The sequence below is a fragment of the Odontesthes bonariensis genome, chromosome 22, assembly GCF_027942865.1.
Source record: "Odontesthes bonariensis isolate fOdoBon6 chromosome 22, fOdoBon6.hap1, whole genome shotgun sequence".
Lineage (NCBI taxonomy): Eukaryota > Metazoa > Chordata > Actinopteri > Atheriniformes > Atherinopsidae > Odontesthes > Odontesthes bonariensis.
In genome coordinates this window covers 1,738,046-1,763,484 of record NC_134527.1, presented here as the reverse complement: position 1 = coordinate 1,763,484, position 25,439 = coordinate 1,738,046, and the positions used below count along the sequence as shown (strand labels likewise).

The window sequence follows — 25,439 nt, the reverse complement described above, 5'->3', positions numbered from 1 at the left end:
AGCCCGGCTAGTTGGCTGGGGTTTAAAAAATAAAGCGTAAAAGTCTGTTGCTCACAGGCTTTTATTTTGTAAAAGTCTGCTGCTGTCTGCTGTGGAACAGGAAAAGAAAGTAATCGGCGGATCCACCAAACATGGAGAAGGGTACGGAACTTTTACTCGGCCATTTTCATGTTAAAGTTCTTCCAGACGGCGGAGTCGACAGAACCAAAGTCATCTGTAAACTCTGCCAAGTTGAATTGTCTTCTCAGCGTAGTAGTTCCAGTCTAAAATATCACTTAAAGGCAAAACACACAACTGATAGCAGCAAGTCATTCAAGGAAACAGACAGTGGAGCGAGGCTTCTACATAAAAACTACAGAAAGATGCTGATGTTAAAAGTGTGTTTGCACAACAAATGTTATGGCACTTTCATTCATATGGCAGCACATTTAAAATAAAGCTAAATGCTAAAAGCTATACGCTACTTTTGGATTCATTTTTGGATTCTGCGTACAAATGCGATTAATCGTGATTAATCAGGGAAATCATGTGAATGAACTCAGATCTTCTTCTCCTGTGGTGCAGATGCACAAAAGGAACAATTCCAACAGTTTTTGGAATTATGAAAAAGCGTATTTGGTGTCTTGTGGTGTTGCTTTTTATGGGAAATTGCCTCATAAAGAACTCCAAAAACAAGTTGACAAATCTGCTGACACAATAAGAGAGTTTCAGTCGGACTAATTTATCTACAGAACAACAATCACAACATCGTTTTAGACTGTTAAAAAAGAAATGCAAGTATTCTAATCAAGGGTCCACATTTAGCCTAAAAGTGCAAAATGTCACATTTTAGGACCCTTTGTTGGACTTAGTTTTCATTTGAGACGCAGCATGAAGCAGCAGTGAGTGTTAGGAAGGAGAAAACATGCAAAACTACAATAATAGGCTCTGACACTCACTGTCAACACGCATTTAATGTTTTTATTCTTAATAAACAGAACCATCAGAGAGTAAAGAAGCAGTAAAGCATCATGACAGAGAACACGCCAGCAGAGCTGGCTGTGAGTGTGTGAGTGTGTGTGAGTGTGTGTGTGTGTGTGTGTGTGTGTGTGTGTGTGTGTGTGTGTGTGTGTGTGTGTGTGTGTGTGTGTGTGTGTGTGTGTGTGTGTGTTGAGGTGTGGGTGGAGGGGGTATTAGTCACCAGAAATGGCAGAAAGCCTCCCTCTCTCTTAGTAAGTGGGTCACTCCATCTGGAGCAGAATATGGAAAAAACAGCAACACAACATTTTCTACCAAACAACTCAGACACTTGAGAAACACTTGATTGTGTTTGTCGGTTTATCAGAGAGAGATAAAAACATTAAAAAACAAGATAAAAACAGCGTAATCTGCTGATAATTCGCCTTTTTTCCAGATCATCTCTGCAAATTTATCAAAGCTTTGCTCTTATTTTCTGTACAATGCAACAGTCCAAAAAAAGTCTAGAAATGTACAAATGATTTAAGATTGACCTAAATATGCATTTTCTATACCAGCTTCCTCCGATTTAGGGAGCTGGAGGCTGGAGGCGGGGTTACCCCGGCCGCCCATCCCAGGGCCACACAGAGACTTAAAAGGTCTTTTTTCTAGGGCTGGGCAACGATTAAAATGTTTAATCTAATTAATCACATGATTTCCCTGATTAATCACGATTAATCGCATTTGTACGCAGAATCCATAAAATGAATCCAAAAGTAGCGTATAGCTTTTAGCATTTAGCTTTATTTTAAATGTGCTGCCATATGAATGAAAGTGCCATAACATTTGTTGTGCAAACACACTTTTAACATCAGCATCTTTCTGTAGTTTTTATGTAGAAGCCTCGCTCCACTGTCTGTTTCCTTGAATGACTTGCTGCTATCAGTTGTGTGTTTTGCCTTTAAGTGATATTTTAGACTGGAACTACTACGCTGAGAAGACAATTCAACTTGGCAGTGTTTACAGATGACTTTGGTTCTGTCGACTCCGCCGTCTGGAAGAACTTTAACATGAAAATGGCCGAGTAAAAGTTCCGTACCCTTCTCCACGTTTGGTGGATCCGCCGATTACTTTCTTTTCCTGTTCCACAGCAGACAGCAGCAGACTTTTACAAAATAAAAGCCTGTGAGTAGCAGACTTTTACAAAATAAAAGCCTGTGAGCAACAGACTTTTACGCTTTATTTTTTAAACCCCAGCCAACTAGCCGGACTACCTTCATCAACACCAAAACGAGGCTGGAACTCTGCTCACAGGACGCAGCAGGGGGTAAGAAGATGTTCAGAAATGATATTGCTTGTATGGGATGTCACACAGCTTCATGTCAAAAGAGGCGAACTGTCCCTTTAATGGGAAAAATGAGCAGGTTTTCGTTGTCATATCAGTCAGGAATGGCAGCTTTACTTCACTGATCTGAGCAGAGTGAAGTTTACCTGCTGGTTAGTGTATCCAATCACCAACGAGTTCACCTCACCTCAGCGTACATTCATTTAAAAATGGATTCTTAACAAGCTTATCATTAATTACAGTCAATTAGCACTAAATAAAATGCTTTTGGTGATGTTATTTTTCTCTAATAGAAAGATATTCAAATGAAAACATGTGCCACACACTAAGCATACAAAGTGTTCCCTTACAGCTGAGATGTGTGGTGAGTAATCTGGTTCATACAGATAAAGAACTCAATGGAACTGGATTTATTCCGAGTTTATTCTGAGTTTATTCTGAGTTTATTCTGAGTTCCTGGGCTTTAGTTACGAAGACCCAAAGGAGCTCCTGGAGACATTAAGGCTGGACCTTTTTCATGGAACAAAATGCAGAACTGTGCAGCTTTGCTGTGGTCTGACTGAAGGTGTCAGCGCGGCTTCCAGCCTGCCTGTGAGAGGTTTCCTGACCGAGCCGGGCATTTATAACACTAAGACATCATCATTGAAGGCTTTCTGTAAACACAGTCATTAACTCTGGTGACGGCTCACTTTGGCTGCAGCCTCATAAACACTTATGAGTCAAACCCTTCGTCCTTTGGGCCACACTGTAAACATCACCTTTATATCCAATAGATCTTAAAAGGTATTTCAGAGTGTGTTGATTCATAGAATCTTAAACAATCTTAATCTTTTGTCCCAAAAATCCTCCAGCATTGTCCGTGTTTATGAATCAATATTTTTCTTATGACACTTGTTCCTTTCTGACTGAAGACCAACTCTTTTTCACCCCACTATCCCACCTCATGGCTAACCAACATGTTGAGCACGTTAACATGCTCCAGATAACCCTAATAAAGCCAGTTTTTAAAGCTATAAATCCCAGTAATAGATGAGTAACGGCTCACTGTTAGTTCTTGGTATGTTGATAGAATTAATAATAATATTTATTGTATGAAAGAGTTTTAGTTCTGAGAGAAAACTCTTCATTTATGTGTTCAACATGTACAACCTGCTTCAGATTCTGTGATGTTTAGAATATTTATCATAGAAATATATACTTTAATAGACTGTTTAAAAGGGCTGGGCAACGATTAAAATGTTTAATCTAATTAATCATTTACTTGAGTCATATTATTCTGAAGTAACAGTACTTTTACTCGAGTACAATTTTTGGCTGCTCTACCCACCTCTGGTCGTGAGATTATGAAACTAAAAGGAAAGCCAGAGATATATTTTCATTGTGGTTGTTGTATGGGAGCAGTTTAATCAAACTTCAGCAGATTTATGGATGTATACAAATGCTTGAAATCACATCAGTTGGTCATTATCTGAGTTTAATTTCACCAGGATTACATAGAAAAGGACACAGAGAGAACACGTTCAGCCAGGCTGACGTAGAGGCCCAGAGACATCCAGAACAAGTCCAGAAATGATGTCCTAACAGGTCACAATCCAGATGTGCGTGGATGGCTAGAATGATTAATTTCTACTGAACTTTTGGACGTCCAACAGCAGCCAGAATGAGTTGAGAACAGACTCTCTATCGGGTCATTAACTGAGTGAGCACGGACATCCAGGGATGAGTGAAATGAGTTCATAAGTTCATAAACCTTGGATGATCACTGTGGATCCTTCAGATCACTTCATGTTTTCTTTCTTAGCGAATACTTTTGCATCTACACTGGAAAAGTTAAAAGTTAAGTTAAAAAAAAAACAGCAAATACAAGATGTTTTTGCTTGAAATGAGCAAAAAAAATCTGCCAATGGAACTAGTAAAAATCGGCTTGTCAAGATTTCTTGAAATAAAATGTGATATTTGGGACTTTTGAGATAAAAGTGATCTTGAAATTAGCTTAAAAACCTCTTCAAATGAAAAAAAAAAGCTTGTTTCATATGATATGTGACTCAAAACAATTTGTTTTCAAGACTTTTTCATTTAACAAGATATTCCAGATGTATTGTCTTCAAACAAGTCCCTATATCTGGCTGAAATGGTACTTGTTAGGCAGTTGTGTCTGATATTAAGTGTAATGAGATATTTTGACTAGAAATGACACAAATATACTTGGTAACTAAAGTATTTGACCACTTTTGTGTACGATTTACTCAGTCCTGCAAATTCAAAAGGCCGGTTGCAGTTCTGGTTTAAGGTTTCATAAAGTCTCTGTAATTAGAAAGTGTCGGATCCACACATATTCAGGCTCTGAGCTCCGTGTGTAACTCTAAAAAACTCTAAAAAAGAAGAAGAGCAGCAGCGGCTGAGCTTTTTATCACTTGTATATTGACACAAACATGTGAACACAACAGAGCAACACGAAGAAACAATAAATCTGCACATCTGTAACAAAAAAAAGACTCAATAAATACAGACATGAATCAATCAGATCACACACACACACACACACGTTTAAGTATATTAATAACAGCTTTTGTACATTTTCACAAAAATAGAATCATCACAGATGTGAAAACCCTCGTTTTTCTACTTCGGAAAATAAATATTTGGACAACAACTTGCCAACAGTCTTTTTTTTTTAAACTCTCTCGTTTATCAAACACAAAAACACGGAACAGAAACGTGACTTTTCCCCCACCTGACGTTGATGTTCAGGGAAAACAGCAGTGGAGTTTTATTGGACAGAAAAATCAGATGTGCGTCACTCTCCAACACGTTTGTCAGTCCGACTGAACAATAAAGTTTATCCAAAACAGGCCAGAAAAGAAAAAGGCTTCATGATCTTCATGGCTTACAGTTTGTTATAAAATATCAATGAGGAGTTGGTCACTCTACCAGGAAATAAAGAGTCCACGCTGCAGATCTGAGGTGTATCAGCACAGAGTAAGAAATACACATAAAAGTGTGAAGTTATCCAACAATAACCTTAGAAAAAAGAACTGCCATGTAGATTAATTCAATCATACCCTGATAAAAAGAAACCCGGGCTGTGATTGGCTCTCAGAAATCAGCTGTCAGACGTGCATACCTCCAACAGAACTGTTGTTTTTGCATATAAAATAGCAGGTAACTATGGCGACGGTGCTGAAGTTTGAGTCCACTTGAGGATCCTGTGGTGTTCCTTGAGGAATTTGTCCCGCAGAACACAAACGCGTACATCTACAACACCGTGAAGCATCACAGATTGTCCGTAAGAACCACGCAAAACTTTCCAGAGACCAAAGGAATATACGTTAAGATGTCCTGGGGGACCTCTGCAGGATCCTTGGGGCCCTTAACAACAGAAATCCCTGATGTCCTTTAAAATACACCCCAAAAAACCTCCACAAGATGTTAGGAAACTGCATATATTCTGCAAGTATCTGCATATATCTTAATTTCATCTGTACATTTTCATTTGAATTAAATTTTTTTAGGCTGAAAACCTTTCAAGCAAAGAAAGTTTTACCTGGAAGGCCAAATTAAATAAATAAAATAGACTTTTCTAGCATAGAGTCCTTACCCTGTGGGAGCTCACAATGTGTTCTGGATAAAACAAGTGAACAAATATGGACGGCATCAATAAAACAACAAATTTTGTGGTGCAAAGTCAAGATTCTGATTTTCCAGTTTTTGGCAGTGATGTTTATCCATAAAGTCTGCGCACAAATATTTATAAAATTAAGTTTAATATCACAACTATAATTACATTAATATGTTTTCAGTGTAGAAAAGTTAAATGAAAATCACATTGAATATAATATAAAACTCTAATCTTACTATCAATGCCAGTAAAAGAGATGTCACATTTTTTCATCTTCATTAAATGTTCAGTTTTATTTCTGCTGCTACAATCAGTCAAATACACCAGAACTATGTTTAAATGCTCCCCCATAAAAATCAAATGTTAAACATTTAAAATTCATTCATTTCAACGTTTTGCATAAAGGAAACAGGAATAAGTCCGTTCTGTAAACTGAAACAAACACTTAAAGGTCTTAAAACCAGAAATAATCAACAGTGACTGGGTTAACTGGGTTAACTGGAGCGGAGCTTCAGTTCCAACCACGTTAAAGAGACCGCAGTAATCAGATTACATATACGTTTAATTTTTAAAGCAGAGCTCTCAAATTTAGCTATTTTTTTTTGTCAATTAGCTGCTCTTAAGATGCATCAGCGCACAGGTGGACAGTAGAAAACATGAAGAGGTTAGATCAGTAATCATATGACAAAAAAAAAAGCATTTTACAGGAAAAAATGGGAGAAATCAAATTGTTTTTCCGTGCAAAACTGAATAATTACACAGTTACAGTTTTCACTCTTTCCCCAAACTAACATAAATATGTGTGACAATGTTTTCCATCATGTTTTATTTTCCACGTATGAAAAGTCACCATGTAAAACTGTTTGTAGGTTTTAAATGCACACAAAGTTTATTCCATCGCTGAAGTCTTTAACGTGTTTTTAACGTGAATAAAAAAAAACGTTTCCACTTGTGTTCAGTTCTGAGCTAAATTGCAACGATATCTGAAACTGTAGAAGACGAAGAGCGAAGTGAGGAAGTTGGCGAGCGATAAAAACGATTTGTTCGGGAAACTTGGACATCTAGCAGTAAATGAAGTCCACCTGCTCAGGTGGATCACAGACAACTCAGTGAGTCCCTTCTGTTCATTAATAATTCACCGTCAAGATGTCCGAGGACTCGTTCGCCCTCCTGTTTCCTCTGTTTTCTAAGCTCCGCCCCCCTCTGGCTGGATAATTGACAGAACCCGATTGGTACCCCTCAGGTTATGAACATCCTGCTGAGGCAACACTTACACCAAGATGCTCATTCTCTGCTAATTCTGACTAAGAGCTTGAATAGTAAATGGGAACCTTCCGCCTGGTGGCTTATCATCTCCCCCCGGACCTTCTCAGCAGCTGGAGTCCTCACTCCTGGTGCCTCCTCCTCCGGATTTGGAGGCGGCCGCCGATCCGACGGCGATTTGGCAGCCGTTGGTGACGTGACTCATGACTTTCTGTTTGAGCTGGGCGACCTGCTCCCGCAGCATGGCGGCGGTGGAGGCCAAATCAGAGTTCTGGTTCTTCAGGACCTTCACCTTCTCCTCCAGCCTCGAAATCCGCTCCAACTTCCGCTTGCGGCACTTGGACGCAGCGATGCGATTGCGGAGCTTCTTGCGTTCCGCTTTGATGCGCTCCTGCGTCTCCAAGTCAATTGGGGAGAGGGATGGCGGGGAGATGGGGTCCCCCGGTGGGTGAGGCACCTCTGGGACGGTCTGAGGGGCGTCCAGGCCTCGAGGATGAGGCTGGTGGGCACCACCGCCACCGTAGCCCATCTGCCCGGCAGAGTAAGGAATCTGGCCGGGGTTGTAGCTGCTGAGGTTGGTGTAGACGGGCATATCTGCAGCGGACATCAGGTTCCTCTGATAGGACGCTTGCAGGGAGACGCTGGAGGACGAGGACGGGGACATGGACCCGCCTCCTACCAGCTGGTTCTGCTTGTGAAGGTCTGCCAACGCCTTCACGAAGCCGTCTGCGAACCCCTCCTGCTCATTGGTGGCCTGGCCGCGGTAGATGAAGGGGTTGGTGGAGTTGGACCCCGGGCTCGTGGTGACCAGCCCCTGGTTGGACTGGATAATGAGATGTTCCAAGTCGGGGGACGAAAGCTTCAGCAGGTTTATGTCTGCCGAGGACGCTGCCGAGGCTGCTGCCGACGCCATCATGCTGCTGTTGCCGGCGAGCCCCAGGTTATTCGGGTTCCCGCCCCTTCCTCCTGCGCCGAGGAAGTGATGACCGCCCGCCACCGACATGCTCTTCTTGCTCATCAGCATCTTGTTTCCAGGGTAACGCTCGTACTCCGCAACCTGGCTGAACCCAGGGACGGCGGGAGAGTCGTCATGGTAGAAGGGAGTCTCCATCTTGGCCGTCATTGACAAAGAGGCGCCTCAGAGGGAATCTACATAATCAGATTAACCTGAATGCCGAGGCAGATTGAAAGGTTCCACTGACGTTTGCGGCTGGGGGATGATAGCGGGATGAAGGGATGAAGAACGGAGGGGCAGTCTGCGGGAGAAACAAACATGTCAGTCAGTGGAAGAAGAGGGCAAACAGAAGGATTGCTGGTGTGCAAAAGGTCAAGCGATGCCGACACTGATGCCTCCACGTCTGTGAAGTCTGAGCATCTGTTCATCTAACGAGCCCCGACACCTCTCCGTGTTAAAGGGATTCAGAAACTTCTCCACATTCAGGTTTAATTACCATCTGTAACATTTTTCTGCTTCATCTTTTTACTTATATTTTGATTTATCTTCTTTTTTTCCCCCAACCTTTTTATCTCTACTTTAACGGCAGAAACAAAAGAATAAAACAAATGCAAACCATTATCATATTTTCTGGGACTGCCCGGTCATGAAGGACTATTGTTTTTAACCCGGACTAAGAGATCTGAACACATCACAGCAGCTTTAAAATCTTTACTCTGGCTTCCAGTCAGTCACAGAATAGATTTTAAAAGCCTGCTGATGGTTTACATCTGTGATATGTTCAGAGAATATAAACCCAGCAGAGCTCTTAGATCCAAGGACTCAGGTCAGCTGGTCCAGTCCAGAGTCCAGACTAAACATGGAGAAGCAGCATTTAGCTGTTATGCTGCAAACAAGTGGAACAAACTGCCAGTGGAGATTAAACTTTCACCAAATGGAGACATTTTTAAATCCAGGTTAAAAACATTTCTGTTCTCATGTGTCTATGCATGAAATCTGCACGGTATCTTTGAACTTATCTGGACGGTTGCTTGTTTTAAATTCATTTAAATGATTTTATTTGTTTCTCTTTATATTCTTTTTTGTATTTTAATGCTTCTTCTACTCTCTGCTTTTATTTTATGTAAAGCACTTTGAACTGTTTGTACATGAAATGTGCTATATAAATAAATTTGATTTGATTTGATTTGATTTGATTTGATATTGGAAAGAGATACACGATGCCCTACAGGATATCTTCAAATGCGAAATACCCCTCGACATTAAGACTATGTGTTTCGGACACATACCTGAGGGATGGCTGAAAAGAGATAAGCACCTCATAAATATCCTGCTAATGGTTTGTAGAAAGAATATTGCCAGGAAATGGCTGTCACAAGAGAGCCCAACTCTCAACATCTGGATGGACATCACAATGGACATGTATAAAATGGAGAGAATAACAGCATTTGTTAATCTTAAACTGGAGAAATTCGCCTCATATTGGGAAAACTGGGTCAAATATGTCACGCCCCATAGGCCCGATTTTATTTTTTACAAATCAGTAACTACGCCATATAAAAAGGATCCCTCCCCACTTTGTTTCTTGTGTTTTTTGTTGTTGTTTGGTTCTCTTTTCATCGTTTAGACATAAAACAAAAATACCACTTTGGCATTTAGGACAGACTACAGATACAAGATGTGTGCACATGTACCGGATGGGAATGTTTGTTTCTGAATGTCAATAAAAAAGAAAAAAAAGAATGAAACACGTCTCACTGCTCTATGACACAGTTTGCATGTCTCGGTCAGTTGCTTAATCTGTAAATCACAAGGTGCCGGAACACAAAGTGCCTATGACAGCGCAGGGATGAGGAGACGGGCACAGAAAACAACATACAGATGCCCACTGACGATGCTGTGGGACTCACAAGCCTTCATTTCAAATAATATCCATGTTATGACAATAATTTACAATTATTTTAGGCTATACTGCAAAGCACAGGCTAGCGGGCAACCTGCCGCGGTACCGGTGTAGGTACCAGATCGGCTTGGGGTCCGTCATCTGCTGAACACGTCACACAATACAGCCGTACGCTTGAATGGAAGTACATTGTGATTGGCTCGGACAAACTACGTTGCATTTGACTTTCACAACAGATAGATAGATAGATAGATAGATAGATAGATAGATAGATAGATAGATAGATATTCATCTATCCATCCAGATATATATATATATATATGTAGTATATGTATATACACACATATCCAACAGAGTACATTTATGTACAGGAGTCCATAAGTCAAAGAGGATATTGCTGCACAATAAGGATACACAAAACTGAAAATGAAGCCTCTCAAACTAGATTTTAAAGGTTTGGGGCGAGTGGTGGTGAAGGTGTGGTACACACTATTTTGTAGGAAATATTTAACTTCTTCGTAAAAGCTCTCCATAGCTGCTGCCGATCACCGAAAGACCGCGAAAAAAACTCTCCGACGCACAGCGCCTAGTTACGGTTACTATGGCTACTACAGCCAATCACAATGTACTCCCATTCAACTGGACAGCCATATTGTGTGACGTAATCAGCAGACGACGGAACCCGAGCCGATCTGGTACCTACACCGGCCTCCTGCCTTGACTCCTACTACTCCTACTAACTTTTTGAGTTAGTATGCGAGTTTGAGTAAGCGAGAAGTTCCCGGATGCATACTAGATTCTCTGTAATGTTGGGTATGCATCATGAGGTTACTACTCATACTCAAACTACCCAAGATGCAACGTAATGTGACGTCGCCGATCGTCATTTCCTGTCAAAACGGCAGTTTCAAGCTAGCTACAACGAGGATAGGTTCACTTCCTGTTTTCAAAACAAAAGCACCAATTGTATCCTAATGGCTTTCCCTATGATAAAAGGCAACGGGTATTTTATTTTGTGAAAATAACAGGAAGTGCGTTGCTCACTGCGGCTAGCTTTAGTAGCGCCGAATTCGTCGGGAACAAAGTTGTAAACAGCCGGTATTTTGTCAGGTTTTCAACACGTTGGGGATCTAAACGACTACTTTCTCTCCTGAAAATGTTTCAAATGTTGCTAAAGTTTACAGAGTTTAGAGCTTAAGAGAAATCAGCTTCAGGGCGGCTGATTTCAGCTCGGGCAGGAGCAAAATGCATTGTGGGTAAACGCTCTGCATACTGTCTGATCGATCAGTATGCAGTATGTAGTATGGAAGTATGTAGTATGTAGTATATAGTATGTAGTATATAGTATGTAGTATGCGGTTTCGAACACAGCCCTGGTCTCGGTGCCACAACAGTGTTCGACATCGTGCTAATCGATGACGAACACATTTAAATGCTGGAGATAGACGGATCCCACAAAATGTTTTCCACTGTCCTTTAACATCTTCCCTTTGCTCCCACTCATTTCTTTCTTTTCTTCTTTATCTTACTGGCAAATGGTTAGGATCACATGGTGAGGCTTTGAATGAACACACATGGTTTGGTTTACATGTAACACGACACATGGTTAGGGTTAGAAAAATATACATGGTTAGGGCTTACACATTCTACTGTTGGTGGGTCATCGTTAGCATCATGTCACGTGGTTGCAGCCCTACACAAAACAACACCCTGAGGACATACTACCATCCCTCTATATCTAACCATGGATTCTATCACTGCTGTACTGACATGTGGAAAAAGTTACCATCACATGCTTTGTGGTGGAGAGAGGACTACACTGAATATCTGCCGAAGAACAACACAATGACTCATACAAAAGAAATCCCTTCCAACGTGTTATGTGACCTGCTGGAGTTGTGAGTTGGTGTATTTTTCTTCCTCTGTATCTCCCTGATTTCCTCTATTTTTGCTGTTGTTTTCGCAGCTTGTTGTTGGGCAGCAACCTTCCGTCAGAGAGTGATAAGACACCGGCCAATAAAAACAAAGTGATCGGTCAAATCACCATCCCACCCCCCTCACTTTAAGCACAGCCTTCCCTCTACACCTGTTCATGCTCGGTCTGCAGAGGGAAACTTGCACCATCTGGAAGTGTGACCAGATTAAATCAATCTTTAAGAATGACTTTTTAAATCTGTAATTTCTTTGATTTGGTGCTTTGTTCTGCATCTAGTCATGGATTTCTGGACATCACTACAACAAGCCAACTGACTCGGACACATTAGCACTTTAGCTAACTGCTGATGAAGATAATCTGAACAAACCACAAGACTTCTGGAACATTGGGCCTCATCCGACAACCGTTCGTACGCACAGATTTGTTCTTAAATCGTACGTACGACTGATTTAAGAGAATTTGCGCATTCACCAATCTTTTCGTATTTTACGTTTTCTTTCAGGTACGAACAGAATTTACAGTGATCCAGAGCTGTCGTAGGAGTTTCCTAAAATAGTCCGCTGTTATTCAAATCAAGTTTGCTTGACTAATGGATTGTATATTTAATTACTTTGAAGAAAAAATTAATAAATATACATTAAACCCCATAATTATGCTGACATTATTCTGTTTGACTTAAATTATGCACTAACTGAAGGTTAGGCTCTTGGAAGAGAGCGTGTGTTCCGAGACTGTGTAGATATCCTGCGGAGACAGACGAATGGCTGACATCACGATTTAGATCACCAAGGACTGTGCTGCTGCTAATATGCAGCTTGCTGGAGCCACAACTCCAGAGAGAAACACGCCGATCAAACCCAATTCCCCCACACGTCCAGGTCCTCACCACCCTTGGATTTTTGGCCATGAACCTTTCAGAGGGAGATTGGAGACAGATTGGGGGTGTCCCAGTCCTCTGTGAGTCGTGCGCTCCCCTTGGTCATCAAAGCTCTCATCAGTTTATCACCCATGGTACATCAGATTCCCATACACCGCTGTCCAACAAGTACAGATTAAGAGGGACTTTCATGCCGTGGCTGGACTGCCAATCATAATCGGAGCAATAGACTGCACACATATACGCATCAAAGCATCCGTGAGCTGAAGGCCAGGTGGGTGTGTCTCGATACAGCGGGGGGGGTAAACTGCTCTATAGCCCACAGAAGGCATGCCAGATTTGCACAATATTGCCATGAACGAGGCTCTCCTACTACCTGAACCAGCCCAGGCAGACCAGAAGGTGCCAGAAGACCCCCGTCATGGACCCCCCATTTTTTTTAAGCTATTTTCATATTAAACCATTTCTTTTTTTTTTATTTCGGTGACATTACGAACCACAGGTGACATTGAATTAACAACACGCTTCCCAACACTGCAGCGAACCATCAACTGGCTGACGAGCTGAATGTGTTCTACTGCAGGTTTGACACATTCACCCCCCCCTCAGACACTAAAGACCCATTGACATCACCTGCCACTCTGCCACCTCTCCCTTCTGACCCCCCACCAGCACTCACGATCTGTGAAGAGGATGTTCTGTCAGTCTTTCACAGACAAAAGATCAGGAAGGCACCCGGCCTGGACGGTGTGTCACCCTCCTGCCTGAAGGTCTGCGCTGACCAACTGGCCCCCATCTTCACCCGGATCTTCAACAAATCCCTGGAGCTGTGCGAAGTCCCCTCATGCTTCAAACTCTCCACAATAATCCCGGTCCCCAAGAAACCCACCATCACAGGACTGAACGACTACAGGCCTGTTGCCCTCACATCTGTAGTCATGAAGTCCTTCGAGAGACTGGTGTTGGGGTACCTGAAGGACATTACAGACCCCCTGCTGGACCCCCTGCAGTTCGCCTACCGAGCGAACAGGTCAGCGGATGATGCCGTTAACATGGGACTGCACTACATCCTGCAACACCTCGACTCTGCAGGGACGTACGCCAGGATCCTGTTTGTCGACTTCAGTTCGGCGTTCAACACCATCGCCCCAGCCATCCTCCGCAACAAACTCACCCAGCTCACTGTGCCCTCCTCCACCTGTCAGTGGATCACAAACTTCCTGACTGACAGGAAGCAGCAGGTGAGGCTGAGGAGCATCACATCCAGCACCCGGACCATCAGCACAGGTGCCCCCCAGGGGTGTGTACTCTCCCCACTGCTCTTCTCCCTTTACACCAACGACTGCACCTCAAGAGACCCGTCTGTTAAACTCCTGAAGTTTGCAGATGACACAACGGTCATCGGCCTCATCCGGGACGGTGACGAGTCTGCATACAGACGGGAGGTTGAACGGCTGGTCTGCTGGTGTGGTCAGAACAATCTGGAGCTGAACACGCTAAAAACAGTGGAGATGACAGTGGACTTTAGGAGAAGCCCCCCCACTCTGCCACCCATCACCATCACCAACAACGCAGTGTCTGCTGTGGAATCCTTCAGGTTTCTGGGCTCGACAATCTCTCAGGACCTGAAGTGGGAGACCAACACAGTCACCACCATCAAAAAGGCCCAGCAGAGGTTGTACTTCCTGCAGTAGCTCAGGAAGCTCAACCTACCTAAGGAGCTGCTGATCCAGTTTTACACCGCCATTGTTCAGTCTGTTCTCTGTTCATCCAGACTGCAACGGACAATAAGGTCTGCAGAGAAGATCATTGGTGTCAGCCTGCCCTCCATCCAGGACCTGTACCTGTCCAGAGTCAGGAAACGGGCAGGTTACATCTCTGCAGACCCATCACACCCTGGACACAAACCGTTTAAACTCCTCCCTTCTGCAAGGCGCTACAGAACTCTGTACGCCAAAACAGCAAGACACAGGAACAGTTTCTTCCCTCAGGCTGTCTCTGTGTTAAACAGCTAAAACCGGACTTCAGTATATCTGCATATCTGTACATCTCCTGGAAAAATCCATCCTACCATACTGTGAACTCTGTATTTATATTTATATTTTACTATCCAACATGCACCAATTTGCACTTTCTACTTTAGCCTTGTTCTATGTCTTTTTTTTGTCTATTTTTGTACTTGTTGCACTAAAGAGAGCGAGGTGTAACCGGAGTCAAATTCCTTGTGTGTGTCCACATACCTGGCAATAAAAGCGATTCTGATTCTGATTTCTTGGCTTTAGCAGGTCCTGTAATTCCACTGCTGACTCTGCTAAAAATGACAGATTTTCCTTTCTGGATCTCTGAAAGCAGAACTTCAGTCTCAGAGCCCCTAAAGTTGTTCTTTTTGCACCTTGATGCCATTCTCATGACTCAACACTTCTTGCCACAGGAGAGAGGAAGCACAGCCTTACATGGTATCATTTTGGGCGTGGAGTATGCAAATCTACTATCCATGTGCATCATTTACGCAGGTCGGTTACACACTTTTTCCCAAGTTAAGATCGTTTGTTGAATCTGACGTGGCGTGTTCGTACGAGAAAAGTGAGAGAAATTTAGAACAAAAATTCACTTTGTTTCTCACACACTGCTGCTGCCAGCTGCTGGATCAGGGGTTCACTTAGTTTCTTCCTCACTGCTGCTGCCAGCTGCTGGATCAGGGGTTCACTTAGTTTCTCACTCACTGCTGCTACCAGCTGCTGGATCAGGGGTTCACTTAGTTTCTCACTCACTGCTGCTACCAGCTGCTGGATCAGGGGTTCACTTAGTTTCTCACACACTGCTGCTGCCAGCTGCTGGATCAGGGGTTCACTTAGTTTCTCACACACTGCTGCTACCAGCTGCTGGATCAGGGGTTCACTTAGTTTCTCACACACTGCTGCTACCAGCTGCTGGATCAGGGGTTCACTTAGTTGAATAAAATCAGACTGTTGACAAAAACATTGCTTGAGATTTTGAGAAGTTTAATTGTATATACCTAATGTTTATTCACTATTTTTATTTTATTTTATTTTATTTTATTCTATATGGACGTTTTTTAGAGAAATTTACAACAGATACGCAACATAAGACACCTTTTTAAACACAAATTATGCAGCTGCCTCGACTCAGCACAAAACAGCCGGTTTTATAGCACGACAAGATTCAGATTATCTGAAGTATCTGAAGCAAAAAACATCCACACATACATATTTATACCTTATGAATACTGTCGTCCTAATTCCTGAATGCTGCGTACTGCTGTTTGCACAAGAAACTCGGATAAAAGAACAAATGGGCCACATTGAAGTGGTTAAAGCTCCTATTTACTGTAAACCTTAAATCATGTTAACATAGCTTTACCCTCAATTATCTCAACCGATCAAGCTGGAAAACATTTTTCTGGCTAAAAAAAGATCTGAAGGCTTGCTGGGAGTCTGATGTCTTTTGTCATAACTGCTGCTCTCATCGTCTCCCCATAAATTTGGGTTTCGTTAATCAGGTTTTTTGAGATTCAGAGTAAAGACTCGACAGCGACATGCAGCCAGAAATACACTGAGACACGCATTCGGATAGAATGAGACATGCAGCCCGATACAAACAATATGATAGCTGGCGCTGTACCCATTCCAGCTGTTGCTAATAGAGCCACTTCCTGTTGACCTCTGCACCACCAACAACAACAACAAACTCAGGCGTTGGAGAAAGATGGAGAACGCAGAGCCAGATGAAGCTACGTCCCTCTACATTTGCTCTGTGATGAGCTGCTTGTTGCACAAACTCGATGCCCAACGGAGCATTCTCCATCGCGTTGTTTGTTTCTTTCTGACGGCGACAACAACAGGAATATCGTCTCCTTTGACTTCCGGGTCACGACCCCGGGAAAACATCTGGAGCATGCGCAGAACGCAAAGTCTGATTCACCACGTGCTTCAGCGTCTACAAGCAGGTTTAGAGTGACTTTCAACCCAGTTATCTCGGGGTCTGAATCCCATCCGATCCAGTTCTTAGTCAGATTAAGGTGTCTACATGCACTTAATAACTCAGTCTGATTGTGATTTAGCCAATAATCCGATCCTTTCAGTGCCAGGTGACCCCACTGAGTGTGTTTGTGAGTTAGACTGAGAAGACTTCTACAACGACGTGTGATATTTCAGTGCATTTTAAATGCAGCGGCAGCCAGTGCAAAGAAAGAAGCAACAAGAAAATGTGAGAAAATAAATGCTAAAACTGAGACTTCTGAGGATTTTTGGGAGATTTTCAGATTTGACAAATTATTAAAACAAATTGATTTTACTCAAGGACCACGCTCTTTTATTAGACTGGGTCCTGATGCCCTGCTATACTTTAACACTACTATATTTCAGAAGGAAATATGGTCCTTTTTACTGAACAACATTTACCTGAGAACTGAAAACATTAAACCTGCTCAGTTTTAATTAAACTAAGTAATTTATTAGATAAAAGCTCAAGTTACTTTTGGTGTGATAGAAGCAAAATTCCACCTTTTTGAAAATGTGAAGTTGTTGCTTTTCTTTCCAATAATTTAGCTTATTTCAGGTTTGAATGAAGCAAACATTGCGATCGGGTCTCTTTGAGCTCAGGGAAACAAAAAGCCAGAACAAAGCAGCTGAAGCTGTCAGAAGTTCATGAATATTCTCCTCACAGCAAAGCCTTTGCTTTAGTTTCTGATTCAACATTTTATAAACTGCTAATATTGTTGGGTTATTGTGTTGGTTTGTGAAGCGATAACATGGCTTTGATTTTAAACTAACCCCTTTAAAACACACATGGATCTGCAAATCCATCCGCCTGTGAGAAGGTTAGCAGCGCACATCCATTTAAAGGGACAGCAGGCAGTGATACGAAGGGAGAGAAAATAGGGCCAAGAGATTGTGAGGTCTGACTTTTTCCTGGAGAACCATTTTGTGATGCAAATGTATTACTCTGTTGAACGCATATTGTTTTGAGAAGCAAAACGCTTTATTTTTTAAACCCCAGCCAACTAGCCGGACTACCTTCATCAACACCAAAACGAGGCTGGAACTCTGCTCACAGGACGCAGCAGGGGGTAAGAAGATGTTCAGAAATGATGTTGCTGATATGGGATGTCATACAGCTTCATGTCAGAAGAGGCGAACTGTCCCTTTAAAACCAATAGAGCTGAGTCTGCGGGCAGCTTGCTCAGACCTTTGGGCAGTGAGTGATGTCACTGTTGGTAAAATAATGACTTCACACCGTCAATAACTCCTAAATAATCTTAAAGTGGAGAACTGGTGCAGCTGTTTGTTAGTGAGCAGCAACTCAGAAACCTGAATATGATTCAACTTTCTTTCACGGTGCTCCAACAAACATATTTAGCTTTGCTTATTATGGGATATTTATATTTGTCACATGTTAAAAAGCTGATGTACAGCAAAGCCCCCAGTTCCTCTGTTTCGGATATACACACCAACGTGTACCCAAAGCAGTGTTTTACACAATATGTCATGCTGTTTCCTTGTAGTAAAAATATAGTTTTACTTCAGGATATTAATCAGTGTTAAGACACCAATACAGAAGAGAGAACGGAATCCCCCCCCCCCCCCTTTCCTTCTTCAAACTATTATTATTATTTACTTTATTTTATTTATTTACTTATTCATTTATTTATTTTATATTTTAATTAATCTTACTTTATTCTATTTTACCCTTATTATCATTATTATTATTACTACTATTGTTATTACACATTTATTTATTTTATTTACCCTTTTTAAATATATACTGTATATGTATATTTCTTAAGATATCTGAATGTACTTATCTATCACTTATTTTATTTCATTATTGTTATTGCTGTCTGTGTGTCTGTTCGATAATTCATTGTTGAAAAATCAATAAAAATTGTTGAAACTAAGATATTAATCAGAGTGTAACCCAGTATTTAATGTGAGCGCCCTCTAACGGACAGATTGGGCAGCACTACTTCCACAAGCCTTCCACCATCTCAACATCTCAACATCTTTATATCCTGATCAGCCGACATGTGACAGCCTCCAACACTAAAATAAGACTTAAGTTTGTTATAGTTGTACAGCTCGGGTTTAACTTGCATCGCATTTCTTCATTTGCTTCTTTGGTTTTTTTTTATCGTTGCTTTAAAACTAAAGTTTTGCATGATGAACAGTTGAAACCCTCACAGCTCAGTGGCGCATCAAGCTTTTACGTGCACAACAGCGCAACTGTGCACAAAAAAATGAGATATCATTAGATATCAAGTCAAATGATCAGTTATTCCCTTCAGGTGTTAAATAGGCAGCATGGTTATTGTTTTAAAGGTAAGTCCCAGCATGAAGTGGCCCCTGGTCCCCCATCAGCTGCTCTCATCCTCCCAGCAGACCCGGAGCAGACCTACCGTCAGAGCATCCTCCTCCGGCCGGGCAGCAGAACCAGAAGCGCGGCAGAGTTTCCACCAGAAGTCCGGCACCAGAGCGGCAAATATCAGCCCCAAAATAATGTTTAATAAAGCTTAATACTCACACAGAGACACCGAGAGCTGCACAGCGATCCGATAGCAGTGAGTCACACGCAGAGCGGGCTGAGCACGCGCACGCGCACACGGACACGCGCTCTCTCTCTCTCCTTCACAATGTGACTCACTCTGATGTTTTCTGTTTTCTGTTGAAGGTTCTCATTAACGCGTTTCTAATGAAGTCATCCGGCTCAGGTGTTCACTTACTTTCTGAGAAGTCCTGAAAGTAAGTGAACTGTAAAAAAAAAGTAAGTTCAGCACAATTTACATTTTCATCACATTTCCATCACACAGCTCAGCTGTGACATCATGAGGGAGTTGAATGCAAAGTTAAAAAATAAGGTGTCTCCTAACCATTTCAGTTGTTTTATCTGACTTTAAGGAAAAAATCAAATGGAATTCTTTCAATTTGAATGATTTGTTGTTGATTTCCTTTGTTGAAGCATTTCTCTGCTGACTGCAGAAAGAGCTCAGAGCCGGCTGGTTGTTTGGTGCAGAAAAGTGCATCCCCATTCACAGGAGCGCCCGTAAACAGGTGTGGATTACTACATTTTTCAAATTTTCCAATAAAGTTAGAGTGATAATATTGAGCTGACAATGTTGTTTGTTTTTTCATTTCTTCATGTAGATGAGTAATACATGTGCACTTCTGATAATCTGACAATTGTACAGTTTAGAGCATCCCTTTCACCTATTATTATATTATTGTACAAATATTCCAAAGTAAGGGCCGTGACTCACACGTTTGTAGTTGGAGATATTTTCTGTGAATATTAATATTTACTCAGGAACTGTGACGACATGAGATGGGAAAGCGATGCTCAGCCTGTCTCTGCAGGTGACTTCCTCATCAGGGTTTGCATTTCATTCCTGCAGTTAACAATAAAAATGATGAAGCTGAATCAGAATCCAGAAAGTCTGGTTCTGCCGGAAGTTTTTTTTTTTCCTGTCAAAAGAAAGTTTGAACCAGAAGGACAGGATTTTATATTAGATTAAGATTAAAATGAACACCTGAGTTTCATATAAGAGCAACACAGAGAAGGACATTTTGAATATTAATCTGCTTCAGACTTGACTAAGTTTAGCTCAGTTCATCATAAATGTAAAAAATTGTAATAATAATAATTTGATTAAAGACAAAAAGACAAAAATCCTCAGTGGAAACTGATACTACGATGGAAATTTTGAACAGAATTATCTGATGGATGATTCAACCTGATCAGATTCTGATTTGAATCTCTTTCCGTTTCTAGTAGGGCTGGGCGAGTTAACTCGTTAATTATTTGACGCCGATAAATATTTTATCACGTATTAACGCAGTTTTTATTTTTTTAATTAAAAGTTTTTTTGGGGGGGGGGCTTTTGTGTCTTTAATGGATAGGAATGTTCAGAGAGACAGAGCCTGCTCAGCCCACTACGCCACGGACCACCCCTGTTTTATCATTTATTTTATTTTGTAAAAGTCTGTCGCTCACAGGCTTTTATTTTGTAAAAGTCTGTTGCTCACAGGCTTTTATTCTGTAAAAGTCTGTTGCTCAAAGGCTTTTATTTTGTAAAAGTCTGCTGCTCACAGGCTTTTATTTTGTAAAAGTCTGCTGCTCACAGGCTTTTATTTTGTAAAAGTCTGTTGCTCAAAGGCTTTTATTTTGTAAAAGTCTGCTGCTCACAGGCTTTTATTTTGTAAAAGTCTGTCACTGACAGGCTTTTATTTTGTAAAAGTCTGTTGCTCACAGGCTTTTATTTTGTAAAAGTCTGTTGCTCACAGGCTTTTATTTTGTAAAAGTCTGTTGCTCACAGGCTTTTATTTTGTAAAAGTCTGTTTCTCACAGGCTTTTATTTTGTAAAAGTCTGCTGCTGTCTGCTGTGGAACAGGAAAAGAAAGTAATCGGCGGATCCACCAAACATGGAGAAGGGTACGGAACTTTTACTCGGCCATTTTCATGTTAAAGTTCTTCCAGACGGCGGAGTCGACAGAACCAAAGTCATCTGTAAACACTGCCAAGTTGAATTGTCTTCTCAGCGTAGTAGTTCCAGTCTAAAATATCACTTAAAGGCAAAACACACAACTGATAGCAGCAAGTCATTCAAGGAAACAGACAGTGGAGCGAGGCTTCTACATAAAAACTACAGAAAGATGCTGATGTTAAAAGTGTGTTTGCACAACAAATGTTATGGCACTTTCATTCATATGGCAGCACATTTAAAATAAAGCTAAATGCTAAAAGCTATACGCTACTTTTGGATTCATTTTTGGATTCTGCGTACAAATGCGATTAATCGTGATTAATCAGGGAAATCATGTGATTAATTAGATTAAACATGTTAATCGTTGCCCAGCCCTAACCAACTGGCAGCCAGCAGCAGACCTGTGGCTGTGAGCGTTCCTGATGCTGTGATCAGTGCACGTTGGAAGCAGGACGAGGCAACTCCATGTCACGTCATTTCAGACGTCAACGGGTCCGAAGCTGAAGGCGGAGCAGCCTCAGAGATTACCTTACTGCTCTGCTGCTAACAACAGACGCTCGCCAACAGTTATGTAGGTCACTTAAGTGAAGAAAGGTGCAGGGTGTGGAGGGGATGACGGAGGCTTGGGGGGAAGCTTTGGCAGGCCTAACATGGGATCCATACATTAGGTTAGCAAGAGAAAAATATAGTTCTGGGATTTATTCAATGTGCTGTTTCTGTCTTTCAGCTCCTGAGTTTTATTATTTATTCTCTTTTATTGTACCAGCACAACTTTAGACAAAGCTGCTCTCAAAAGATTCAACAACTGAAGTAAGAAAGCAAGAATTTTGACAAATAGATTGATGTAAAGATGGGTCAAAAACAAGAAAATCAGAGTGAAATGATCGAATTTAACATTAACAACTCGTTTAAAACGAGTTTTCTGTCTCATAAATAGATTGTTAAAGTACTTAAAGTAGTTCAAATGGTTCAAATAGAAAAATATAGAAGCTTTTCACATGGATAATGTGCCGTAACTTCCCCGGTAACTCAACCAGTGTAAAACCACTGAAAGAAACAACTCATAAGATTTACTTAAAAAACCCTTTGTAAGTATTTGCATTAAGTAATATTTAATGCTGCAATATCAAGTAAATTTTACTTACCATAAAAAACAACATTTACCTAATTACATCTAAGTTTTAAGTTATTTTTATTTAAACAAATTAAGTAAAGTCTTCTTGTTTTTCATAGGCAGGAACATCATTTTACTCAAAATTTGAAGTAAATTTTATATATCTGTAGTATTTGCTGTTATGAAGTAACTTAGCAGATTTTAACGATAGCCTACTTTCAGAGTAAAGTTTATGTAGTATTTCTAGGTTTATGTACATACAACTATTAAACATTTAAATTGTATGAGGAAACCTAAGTAAAACTTACTCTTCCCCCATAATTCATGTATTACGTTAATAAAATCTTTAATTTTACGTAAGAAGCTGTAGTTCTTACTGAATCTTAAAAATTAAAAAAGGTAGAGATTATGACAGTTACTCTAACAGAGTTTACTTCACCAAAAGTCACTTTTTTCAGTGCAGGCAGGGTAAAACGTGTCCGTCCCAGGGTGAGAGTCTGTGTGTCGGATCCTAAAGCGACCGAGAGTTCATGAAGTTGAGCTGTCACACTCCCCACATGTTTGCATCCAGAGAGGAACTCGTTTTCCTCCGGGGACATCTGGAATGTGATGGAAAAGAATCCGTCTCTCACATCTGAAAGTTATCAGCCGACATGACATCATCTGAACAAACAGACGCGATGACATCATACTGTGCAGGAGAAAGAGAAAGAGGGGAAAACAGGCCGACTGCAGATGGCCGAGTTACACTTTTCAGACCTGAAATAGCTTCAAATGTGAAGACAAAGTCAGTTTCATCCTCACATGTTTCCAATTAAAGAACAAAACAAAGTCACAAAGTCACTGCCTCCATGCTTTAGTCATGTGAAAAAGTAAGTACACCCTGTTTCAGCTTTAGGGTTTTACGATTAAATTAAAAAAAAAGGTCTTGAAAATTGAGATAAATTGATCAAAAGATGAGATAAATCTGTGTCATTATTTATTTATTTTAAAAGAATTAAACAAAAACACAGAAGCAGTGTGTGAGAAACTAAGTGAACCCCTGATCCAGCAGCTGGTAGCAGCAGTGAGTGAGAAACTAAGTGAACCCCTGATCCAGCAGCTGGTAGCAGCAGTGAGAAACTAAGTGAACCCCTGATCCAGCAGCCGGTAGCAGCAGTGAGAAACTAAGTGAACCCCTGATCCAGCAGCTGGTAGCAGCAGTGAGAAACTAAGTGAACCCCTGATCCAGCAGCTGGTAGCAGCAGTGAGTGAGAAACTAAGTGAACCCCTGATCCAGCAGCTAGTAGCAGTAGTGTGTGAGAAACTAAGTGAACCCCTGATCCAGCAGCTAGTAGCAGCAGTGAGAAACTAAGTGAACCCCTGATCCAGCAGCTGGTAGCAGCAGTGAGTGAGAAACTAAGTGAACCCCTGATCCAGCAGCTGGTAGCAGCAGTGAGAAACTAAGTGAACCCCTGATCCAGCAGCCGGTAGCAGCAGTGAGAAACTAAGTGAACCCCTGATCCAGCAGCTAGTAGCAGCAGTGTGTGAGAAACTAAGTGAACCCCTGATCCAGCTGCTGGTAGCAGCAGTGTGTGAGAAACTAAGTGAACCCCTGATCCAGCAGCTGGTAGCAGCAGTGTGTGAGAAACTAAGTGAACCCCTGATCCAGCAGCTGGTAGCAGCAGTGTGTGAGAAACTAAGTGAACCCCTGATCCAGCTGCTGGTAGCAGCAGTGAGTGAGAAACTAAGTGAACCCCTGATCCAGCAGCTGGTAGCAGCAGTGTGTGAGAAACTAAGTGAACCCCTGATCCAGCAGCTGGTAGCAGCAGTGAGTGAGAAACTAAGTGAACCCCTGATCCAGCAGCTGGTAGCAGCAGTGAGAAACTAAGTGAACCCCTGATCCAGCAGCCGGTAGCAGCAGTGAGAAACTAAGTGAACCCCTGATCCAGCAGCTGGTAGCAGCAGTGAGAAACTAAGTGAACCCCTGATCCAGCAGCTGGTAGCAGCAGTGAGTGAGAAACTAAGTGAACCCCTGATCCAGCAGCTAGTAGCAGCAGTGTGTGAGAAACTAAGTGAACCCCTGATCCAGCAGCTAGTAGCAGCAGTGAGAAACTAAGTGAACCCCTGATCCAGCAGCTGGTAGCAGCAGTGAGTGAGAAACTAAGTGAACCCCTGATCCAGCAGCTGGTAGCAGCAGTGAGAAACTAAGTGAACCCCTGATCCAGCAGCCGGTAGCAGCAGTGAGAAACTAAGTGAACCCCTGATCCAGCAGCTAGTAGCAGCAGTGTGTGAGAAACTAAGTGAACCCCTGATCCAGCTGCTGGTAGCAGCAGTGTGTGAGAAACTAAGTGAACCCCTGATCCAGCAGCTGGTAGCAGCAGTGTGTGAGAAACTAAGTGAACCCCTGATCCAGCAGCTGGTAGCAGCAGTGTGTGAGAAACTAAGTGAACCCCTGATCCAGCTGCTGGTAGCAGCAGTGAGTGAGAAACTAAGTGAACCCCTGATCCAGCAGCCGGTAGCAGCAGTGAGTCAGAAACTAAGTGAACCCCTGATCCAGCATCTGGTAGCAGCAGTGAGTGAGAAACTAAGTGAACCCCTGATCCAGCAGCTGGTAGCAGCAGTGAGTCAGAAACTAAGTGAACCCCTGATCCAGCAGCTGGTAGCAGCAGTGAGTGAGAAACTAAGTGAACCCCTGATCCAGCAGCTGGTAGCAGCAGTGAGTGAGAAACTAAGTGAACCCCTGATCCAGCAGCTGGTAGCAGCAGTGAGTCAGAAACTAAGTGAACCCCTGATCCAGCAGCTGGTAGCAGCAGTGAGTCAGAAACTAAGTGAACCCCTTGGGGTGACCTTTAACCTTTAACATGCTAACTGAGGCCTGCAGAGTCTGAGATGTAGCTCTTGGGTTTCTGACCTTGGGGTGACCTTTAACCTTTAACATGCTAACAGGCCTTTATTTTCCACACTGCTTTTAGTTTTTGGTAAGTAAATGAGAACATAGTGTAATGTGTCACA

General features: G+C 41.9%; 1 protein-coding gene across 2 annotated transcripts; it reads right to left on the bottom strand.

Moving 5' to 3' along the window:
- Positions 1-3,738: 3,738 nt before the first annotated feature.
- june (JunE proto-oncogene, AP-1 transcription factor subunit) lies at positions 3,739-19,444 on the bottom strand. Of its 2 annotated transcripts, none has more exons than XM_075456215.1 (2): positions 19,375-19,444; positions 3,739-8,419 (listed from the first exon to the last, which is right to left on the bottom strand). In XM_075456215.1, exon 2 carries the CDS (start codon positions 8,284-8,286, stop codon positions 7,270-7,272), a length of 1,017 nt encoding a protein of 338 aa, XP_075312330.1. In that variant the 5' UTR covers positions 8,287-8,419; positions 19,375-19,444; the 3' UTR covers positions 3,739-7,269. The 2 variants fall into 2 exon arrangements, with proteins under 2 accessions (XP_075312330.1, XP_075312331.1); XM_075456216.1 differs by lacking the exon at positions 19,375-19,444 and adding an exon at positions 19,250-19,364.
- Between the last annotated feature and the right edge of the window lie 5,995 nt (positions 19,445-25,439).

Excerpts from the sequence above, each read along its gene's own strand:
- june (XM_075456215.1), bottom strand. The coding sequence starts at position 8,286 with ATGACGGCCAAGATGGAGACTCCCTTCTACCATGACGACTCTCCCGCC.